This window comes from Oncorhynchus mykiss, chromosome 3, assembly GCF_057628025.1.
Source record: "Oncorhynchus mykiss isolate SJ-2025 chromosome 3, ASM5762802v1, whole genome shotgun sequence".
Taxonomy (NCBI): Eukaryota; Metazoa; Chordata; class Actinopteri; order Salmoniformes; family Salmonidae; genus Oncorhynchus; species Oncorhynchus mykiss.
This window is the reverse complement of record NC_143024.1, coordinates 16957859-16967500: the sequence shown is the minus strand read 5'-3', so window position 1 is coordinate 16967500 and position 9642 is coordinate 16957859. Positions and strand designations below refer to the sequence as shown.

Below are 9642 nucleotides of genomic sequence, written 5' to 3'. Positions count from 1 at the left end.
TAGCAAGCAGTTTAGCAGTTACACCTGCGGGCCACAGTGGCAATAAATTAATAAAACCAAAAGCTTACCTTGACTTGGAAGAGTTCCAGTGTTGGATAGCCAGCTAGGTAACATAGCACCTCTCTCTGTTTGAGCCAGGTGTTTGAGTAGGATAAACTAGCTAGCTGCATTCGCTAGCTAAGTAAGTGAAGAAAATATTAAATATAGCTAGCTCGCTCTTGCGTCTCCTTTATTTAAGAATTGAATTTTTCAAAACTGCTCAACCATTGTCTTTCTCTTTGAGTCAACTACTCACAGCAGTGCTAGATCGCTGTAGTTTATGCTTGCAGTACTAGATTCATACTCTTATCCTTTGATTGGGTGGTCAACATGTCAGTTCATGCTGCAAGAGCTCTGATAGATTGGAGGTCTTCCTCCAGAAATTGAAATAATTTATATGTAATTCTATGGAAGGGGGTGAGAACCACGAGCCTCCTATGTTTTGTATTAAAGTCAATGTACCCAGAGGAGGATGGAAACTAGCTGTCCTCCGGCTATATCATGGTGCTACCCTACAGAATGCTGTTGAGACTACTGTAGACCTTCATTGCAAAACAGTGCGTTTTAATCCATTTTTGGGATTTATTTATTTATTTATTTTACCTTTATTTAACCAGGTAGGCAAGTTGAGAACAAGTTCTCATTTACAATTGCGACCTGGCCAAGATAAAGCAAAGCAGTTCGACAGATACAACGACACAGAGTTACACATGGAGTAAAACATGGATGACGTGAATATATTTATAGTTTTTATCTAAAAAGGATAACTTGATGTTTCACTATTTTTATGAAATTCACTGAGGATGGTCCTCCCCTTCCTCCTCTAAGGAGCCTCCACTGGTCTCAATATCTTATTTTCAACAAACAAGGATTCAGAGACATGGATGCTGTTGGGTTTCCCTTTTACTTCAGTCAACCAAAAGCATGTTTGAAATATAAACCCATATACAAACTCAAACACATCAGATAAAGAAGAGCTGTTTAAATACATGTGATAGTGTGAGGCTGTATGACGGTTGACCTTTTTATGATGAGATTCTTCTCATAAGCAGCCTATAATACTGTGACAGACATACGTGAACATAAAAGCACAAAACTATCATCATAAACATTTGCTCTCAAATAAATAATGTAAACAGGGGTGGCATTGACATATCTAACTCTAAAAAGCTTCAGGGCAACACTGAAAAACAGCTTATGTCCTCTTGATTTCAAAGCATTCAAATAGCCACCATTCAAGATGGAGGGGTGGTTTGGTCTGGCTCTCAGCCTAGCCCTTGGTTTAAACACTCTGGAGGCACTTATATGAAACAACAGCTGCCTGCTCTTCAAAGCAGACACAGGTGACTTCTTATCCCTAACAACTGACCGGTCATCAGGACGGTGTATCTCAAAGAAGGAGAAATTACTTTAAGCATTCTTTGTAAACTGTACAAAATAGAGTGTTTAACAAAGTTAACTGGCTAACTTGTAACTATCCTGAAGTGAAACCAGTCTCGGGCTAAGCTGAACTTCTGATTGTTTAATGGGCCCCGGGCCAGTTGTTGGGGTAAGAAGTTACTGTCGCACAGCACACTGACAATGAAGTCATCTTGGTACTTGAGGGGAAGAAATGATAGATCCGTTTTACACAGAAGCACCTACAGTTCGAGATAGAGGAAGAGTGAAGGGGAAAGAGGAAACACTAGTTAACCAAAGTTTAGTCAACTCAGAACAAAAAGCACTTCCTAGCCCTTGTAACAGCACTACGTAATAGCCGGCAGCACAGGAAATGGAACGGAATTAACTCCTGATCTGCGCTGCAAAAGAAAGCTCCACTGTAGCAAATATGCATCTATTTCATGATATGATTACAGGTTATAATTTCATTCCTTTTCAGTTGAGCGTCTGTCTTTCAGAGGCTCGGTACATGTCGCTAGGCAATTGAAGGAAAACCCAATAAGGATTTCAAAGAATTTCAGACTTACTGGTTGGCTGGGAACCACATGTGACCTTATAGGATGTCCATATGCTGACAGCCAGTAGGAATGTGGCGATGAAGCCAAATGCCTGTAAAGGTCAACAAGAAAGATGCCTCATTATAAAAACCCTACACGTTGGTCATCTGTCAAGCATTGAGGGGACAGCTGTAAGTCCCCAAGCTGGTTACTGGGTACAAGTGTAAGAGGAAAAGACCATTTTAGGAGAATGATTATTAACTGACTTTTTAGATCTCAAAACTGTACTTGACAGGATGAACTCCTTAAAGGTGAATGGAAACACTAGGAAGTAAAGTTGAGAGATCTATTCCATCAACTAATACTAAACATGTGCATTTAACATTCAATTGGGATTTTGATATTGAACAATGTTTATTCGAGTAGCACCATCTTGAATTGCTATAGTAACGACTGACGCCAATGCTGACACCAGGAAACGCCTTGTCTCCACTGGACCTGAAAAGTTTCTCACAACTTTGATAACTTTGTCATTGAGAGGACAAAAATATTAAGGCAAGAAACTGTATAGAATGCATTTTTATGTTGGTATTTATAACATTTACATTTTAGAGTATTTTTTTAGATTGATAAGATGAGGCTGTGAAATGACATTTATTTGATAACAAGCCGACTAGACAGTCAGCCAAGCTGAGGCAACTAGCAAGCTATTTTGTTGATTTAGCTAGCTCTTCTCTTGTCCTTTTCCGTGTTAATGTTGTGTTCACTAACTGTAAAAAATAAAATGCTCATATTGGCAATTTGAAGAACATTTGTCATTGGCATTAGCTAAGAGCTCAAATCAACTGGCTAGTGTCTGACTGAATTTGCAGCTAGCTAGCTAGACAGTGTCAAGGAAGATAGAGGCTGTAGAGACTGGACAACATGCTGCTTAGGCTGCAGACAGGGCCAAGGGAGATAGGGGCTGTAGAGACTGGACAACATGCTGCTTAGGCTGCAGACAGGGCCAAGGGAGATAGGGGCTGTAGAGACTGGACAACATGCTGCAGACAGGGCCACGGGAGATAGGGGCTGTAGAGACTGGACAACATGCTGCTTAGGCTACAGACAGGGCCAAGGGAGATAGGGGCTGTAGAGACTGGACAACATGCTGCTTAGGCTGCAGACAGGGCCAAGGGAGATAGGGGCTGTAGAGACTGGACAACATGCTGCAGACAGGGCCACGGGAGATAGGGGCTGTAGAGACTGGACAACATGCTGCAGACAGGGCCAAGGAAGATAGAGGCTGTAGAGACTGGACAACATGCTGCTTAGGCTGCAGACAGGGCCAAGGGAGATAGGGGCTGTAGAGACTGGACAACATGCTGCAGACAGGGCCAAGGGAGATAGGGGCTGTAGAGACTGGACAACATGCTGCTTAGGCTACAGACAGGGCCAAGGGAGATAGGGGCTGTAGAGACTGGACAACATGCTGCTTAGGCTGCAGACAGGGCCAAGGGAGATAGGGGCTGTAGAGACTGGACAACATGCTGCTTAGGCTACAGACAGGGCCAAGGGAGATAGGGGCTGTAGAGACTGGACAACATGCTGCTTAGGCTGCAGACAGGGCCAAGGGAGATAGGGGCTGTAGAGACTGGACAACATGCTGCTTAGGCTGCAGACAGGGCCAAGGGAGATAGGGGCTGTAGAGACTGGACAACATGCTGCAGACAGGGCCAAGGGACAACCACACCCTCACTCTCACAGCCTAGGTGAACTTCATTGTACTGGAGGACAACTTTAGAAATTGTTGGATTTTTTTTACAGGTAAGATAGAAAGGAGATTATGACGTGGTTTGTTTGTGTTGCACCAGAATGCAAGGGCAAGTAGTTATGCATTGTAGGGGGATCCATTATTTTAGGTTGTGGTACTCAAGTGAGTGTGACTCATTGCAGACATAGGCACTAACTAGTAAAGGGACTCCTAGTCTTCAGTGACAATCTGAACTACTGGCTGGTCATTCCACCTCTCTTGCATGTTTTTAATTTGTTCCCATTCTGACTCTTCCTGTATAAGGCTATAAGCCCAGTGGAATGTATGTGCAGAAGAAATTGAAGTTGTCCAAGCCAATTATTATTATTATATTACTTATTCTTATCATATTTTGTCATTCCAATTTTCGATGTGGACTTGCACTTTGTTTTCAGGCTTGAGTGAGACGATGTATTCCCCTCAGTTTTTTCAATAAAGTTCTTGATTTATTCATATTATATTACTTGTGTATGTCTTTCCTTATCATATGTAAGACTAAATGCCATTTGTAATATGTTTTGGTTCACATTTGTGTTTAATATACAATCCATATAAGAAAGTGTCTGATAACAGAACATTCCATAGAATTCTAGAAAAATACCACCGTTCACTAAAACATCTGGAACTCAATCATAGTAGAACATATTACTATTCTGATTAGCAGTTGTTTGGGGGGGAAAAAAACAGATTTTCGTATCAGATTGTTCTTAACTGATTACCATTTGATTGCTGTGGTGCTATTGTATGTAATATAATTTAAGGGCTGTTTCTCAGCTTTCAAAATATGTATAAAACTTTTGGATATGGTTTGAAACCAGCACATTTTCAGACAGTTTTCAAATTCGGCCTTTTTTGGGAAATCCTGCCAGTGATGCAACAATGCCAATATGGTGATTTACAGTTCCAGTTAGCTGCTGTTCTAAAGCCTAGTGTTTCCACTCCCCTTTAATAGCCATTTGGCCTGCTTTAAAGGGAAATCCTGCCAGTGATGCAACAATGCCAATATGGTGATTTACAGTTCCAGTTAGCTGGTGTTCTAAAGCCTAGTGTTTCCACTCCCCTTTAATAGCCATTTGGCCTGCTTTAAAGTGAAATCCCACACACTCACCACATAACAAACAGAAATAAACTATGGAGAGCTTAGATATAAGGTTTCATTTTTGCAAACAGGGCCTCTCAATTATCTTCAGCTAAATGCTGAGATACTAGGATAGATAAAAAATCAGCTTTGGAATGGAGCACCAGAAAACAGGAAAGCATCTGCTATGTTACTCACCGAACCAGCTTCTAGTTCAGACACACCTCCACTCTTAACAGCTGCAACAATAGAGGCAATGAAGACCAGGATGGTCCCAACGCCATAATGCAGTAACTCCTGAAACAATGAATGGTATAGATAAGTGCTGGAACTCGTGTCTGTGGAAAAAGTACAGAGAAAGTTTAAAAGATTATGCACACTACTGTAAGTCTCTCTGGATAAGAAAGTCTGCTAAATAACTAACATGTAAACAATGTAAATGTGTGTGTGTGTATAGGCGTATGTCATTTGCAGGGCCACTCACCGTCATTGTCCAGTTGATACAGGGGATCTTACTCTGCAGTCTGAACACATACATGAGGTAGAAGATGAGGAAGGCTATGAGGAACCATAGCGTCACCACCTCAAAGTACCGAAAGGCTGAGTAATCAGTCCAACCTCGTGCACAGTGTACACACAGGAACGCAATCAGGAGGGCTACCTGCAAACACACAGACAAATAACAATGTGTTTCCATGTCCCAGTAGGATTCCAATCGTGGAGCATATTGGCACCATATCAACTCCTATGTTAAAAATGTATCTTAGTCTGCAATAGCGGACTGCAATAGCATTGAATAGTCTCCGTGATATGCAACTGTTCAGGGAAGTCAGGAACCAATACACGCAGTCAGTCAGGAAAGCAAAGGCCAGCTTTTTCAAACAGAAATTTGCATCCTGTAGCTCTAACTCCAAAAGGTTTTGGGACATTGTAAAGTCCATGGAGAATAAGAGCACCTCCCCCCAGTTGCCCACTGCACTGAGGCTAGGTAACATGGTCACCACCGATAAATCCATGATAATCTAACATTTCAATAAGCATTTCTATACTGCTGGCCATGCTTTCCTCCTGGCTACCCCAACCCCGGCCAACAGCTCCACAACCCCACAGCTACTTGCCCAAGCCTCCCCAGCTTCTCCTTCACCCAAATCCAGATAGCAGATGTTCTGAAAGAGCTGCAAAACCGGGACCCATACAAATCAGCTGGGCTAGACAATCTGGACCCTCTCTTTCTAAAATTGACCGCCGCCATTGTTGCAACCCATATTACTAGTCTGTTCAACCTCTCTTCCGTATCGTCCGTGATTCCTAAAGATTGGAAAGCTGCCGCGGTCACCCCCCTCTTCAAAGAGGGTGACACTCTAGACCCAAACTGTTATAGACCTATATCCATCCTGCCCTGCCTCTCTAAAGTCTTCGAAAGCCAAGTTAATAAACAGATCACTGACCATTTCAAATCCCACTGTACCTTCTCCGCTGTGCAATCTGGTTTCCGAGCCGGTCACGGGTGCATCTCAGCCACGCTCAAGGTACTAAACGATATCATAACCGCCATCGATAAAAGTCAGTACTGTGCAGCTGTCTTCATCGACCTGGCCAAGGCTTTCGACTCTGTCAGTCACTGTATTCTTATCAGCAGACTCAATAGCCTTGGTTTCTCAAATGACTGCCTTGCCTGGTTCACCAACTACTTCGCAGACAGAGTTCAGTGTGTCAAATCGGAGGGCCTGTTGTCCGGACCTCTGGCAGTCTCTATGGGGGTACCACAGGGTTCAATTCTCGGGCTGACTCTTTTCTCTGTATATATCAATGACGTTGCTCTTGCTGCGGGTGATTCCCTGATCCGCCTGTACGCAGACGCTGCCATTCTGTATACTTCTGGCCCTTCTTTGGACACTGTGTTAACTAACCTCTAAACAAGCTTCAATGCCATACAACACTCCTTCCATGGCCTCCAACTGCTCTTAAACGCTAGTAAAACCAAATGCATGCTTTTCAACCGTTCGCTGCCCACACCCGCCCGCCCGACTAGCATCACTACCCTGGACGGTTCTGACCTAGAATATGTGGACAACTATAAATACCTAGGTGTCTGGCTAGACTGTAAACTCTCATTCCAGACTCATATTAAACTTCTCCAATCCAAAATCGGCTTTCTATTTCGCAACAAAGCCTCCTTCACTAACCACCAAACGTACCCTAATAAAACTGACTACCCTACCGATCCTCAACTTCGTCGATGTCATCTACAAAATAGCTTCCAATAATCTACTCAGCAAACTGGATGTAGTCTATCACAGTGCCATCCTTTTTATTACCAAAGCCCCTTATACCTCCCACCACTACGACCTGTATGCTTTAGTTGGCTGGCCCTCGCTACATTTCGTCGCCAGACCCACTGGCTCCAGGTCATCTATAAGTGAAGCTGGAGACTTATATTTCCCTCACTAACTTTAAGCATCAGCTATCTGATCAGCTAACCGATCGCTGCAGCTGTACATAGTCCATCTGTAAGTAGCCCACCCAATTTACCTACCTCATCCCCATATTGTTTTTATTTACTTTTCTGCTCTTTTGCACACCAGTATCTCTACTTGCACATCATCATCTGCTCATCTATCACTCCAGTGTTAATCTGCTAAATTGTAATTACTTTGCTACCATGGCCTATTTATTGCCTACCTCCTCACACTGTATATAGACTTTCTTTTGTCTACTGTGTTATTGACTGTACGCTTTTTATTCTATGTGTAACTCTGTGTTGTTGTTTGTGTCGCACTGCTTTGCTTTATCTTGGCCAGGTTGCAGTTGTAAATGAGAACTTGTTATCATCTGGCCTACCTGGTTAAATAGAGGTGAAATAAAATAAATACAAATTCTGGTAACAGGAGGTTGGTCCAGATCCAGAATCTAGTTTTCAGCACAACCCAGCTCTCACATGGCTAATGTTCAAGGTTCACCATTTTCCCGTTCACATGCCGTTAAACATGCTTTATTGCTTCATATTGTAGGGCAGTTGCAGGTATATGGAACAACATTGACATTATTAAACCACAAGGGAGAGGCTGAAAGCCATTAGCCACTAAACACTTCTGTAAACAGGAAATAACCCCCAAAACCAGCTTCCTCCATTTTTCCTCTGAAACACCACCTTCATTCCTATGATGACTATAAATAAGCAAGAATGTAACAGAAATGTAGTGAAGATTAAGATGCAAACCCACTGTATTCTACTGTGCCAAACACAGATATAAAGAGGGGAGAACAGACAACGTCCCCTGATTTCACAACCGTTGTTATGAAGGTGTGATTTCCCTGATTTTCCTGAAGCCCTGATTTCACAACCTTCGTTATGAAGGTGTAATAAAGTGTCATTAATTACGAAATTCTGACATTCTGAGAGATGATGATAAACATTCATTTATTTGAAGGTAGACAGCAATATGACATCACCACACACAATGGGACAAGTTCCTCCATTACAGAAATCAACAACAACAAAATTCTAATCTGCCAAGACTTCCACTATTTTAAACAATTGCTGGACATCTCAATCAAAACTGGATGTTGACCTGACTGTGGCGTATGGGGGGGGGGGGGGGGGGGGGGGGGGGGGGCTCCCAGTGTAGATTTTAGTCGCAGTCACTTAAAATATTTTAGTAGTCTGCATGTTAATGTTTTGTAAAGTAGCCTAGTCGTAGCCTAACAGTCAGAGAAAGCCACCTAGCAGACAGTGGTGTAAAGTACTTAAGTAAAAATACTTTAAAGTACTATCTAAGTAGTTTTTTGGGGTATCTGTGCTTTGCTATTTATATTTTTGACAGCTTTTACTTTTACTTCACTACATTCCTAAAGAAAATAATGTACTTTTTACTCCGTACATTTTCCCTGATACCCAAAAGTACTCGTTACATTTTGAATGCTTAGCACGGCAGGAAAATGGTCTAATTCACACACTTATCAAGAGAACACCCCTGGTCATCCCTACTGCCTCTGATCTGGCGGACTTGACTCAACACATGCCTCGTTTATAAATTATGTCTGAGTGTTAGAGCATGCCCCTGGCTATCAGTAAATAAAGAAAACATGAAAATGATGCCGTGTGGATTGCTTAATATAAGGAATTTGAAATGATTTAGACTTTTACTTTTGATTCTTAAGTATATTTTAGCAGTTACATTTAGTTTTTTAGTTACTTAAGTATAGTTTAAACCGAATACTTTTAGACTTTTACTCAAATAATATATTACTGGGTAAATTTCACTTTTTCTTGAGTCATTTTCTATTAAGGTATCTTTACTTTTACAACAATTGGGTACTTTTTCCACTACTGCTAGTAGTATACGAATGAATCAGAGTTTCTGTTACACACCTCGCTCCCCTTTATCCTCAATTTTTGAGTGCATTCTCCACATTTTGGATTAAAGATCACGAAGACAGCAGACAGTAAGCAATATAAAATACAACCCAACCCCAACATTAAAAATAAAAACGTTTAAAAAATATGTATAATTCTGTGCAGAACATCAGTATAAATATCTGATCAAAAACCCTTACCACTTGGGCGATTTTCAGTAATCCTTGTACAGAGCGAGTATAGCCCAAATTCAAGAATCCTTCGCCCGAAGACGATCTCGTCGTGGTGGTGGTAGTAACAACAGTATGAGACATTTTGATATGTATAAATAAATAAAATACAGTGTAAATAGTCTAGACTACAGTGTATCGTGGCCCAAGAAACACAGTCAGCTGCTACTACTGTGCTTCGTCTACTTCATGGTCGTTACTAGTTACCA

At 41.7% G+C, this 9642-nt stretch overlaps 1 protein-coding gene across 1 annotated transcript; it reads right to left on the bottom strand.

Annotated features, from left to right (window-relative positions):
* Positions 1 to 598: 598 nt before the first annotated feature.
* Positions 599 to 9621, bottom strand: cklf7 (CKLF-like MARVEL transmembrane domain-containing protein 7). The gene is given in 5 exon segments (NM_001165218.1): positions 599 to 1679; positions 2007 to 2088; positions 5045 to 5143; positions 5331 to 5507; positions 9404 to 9621. Coding segments are annotated over 5 exon segments (486 nt in total). The 5' UTR covers positions 9518 to 9621; the 3' UTR covers positions 599 to 1665.
* Positions 9622 to 9642: the final 21 nt, after the last annotated feature.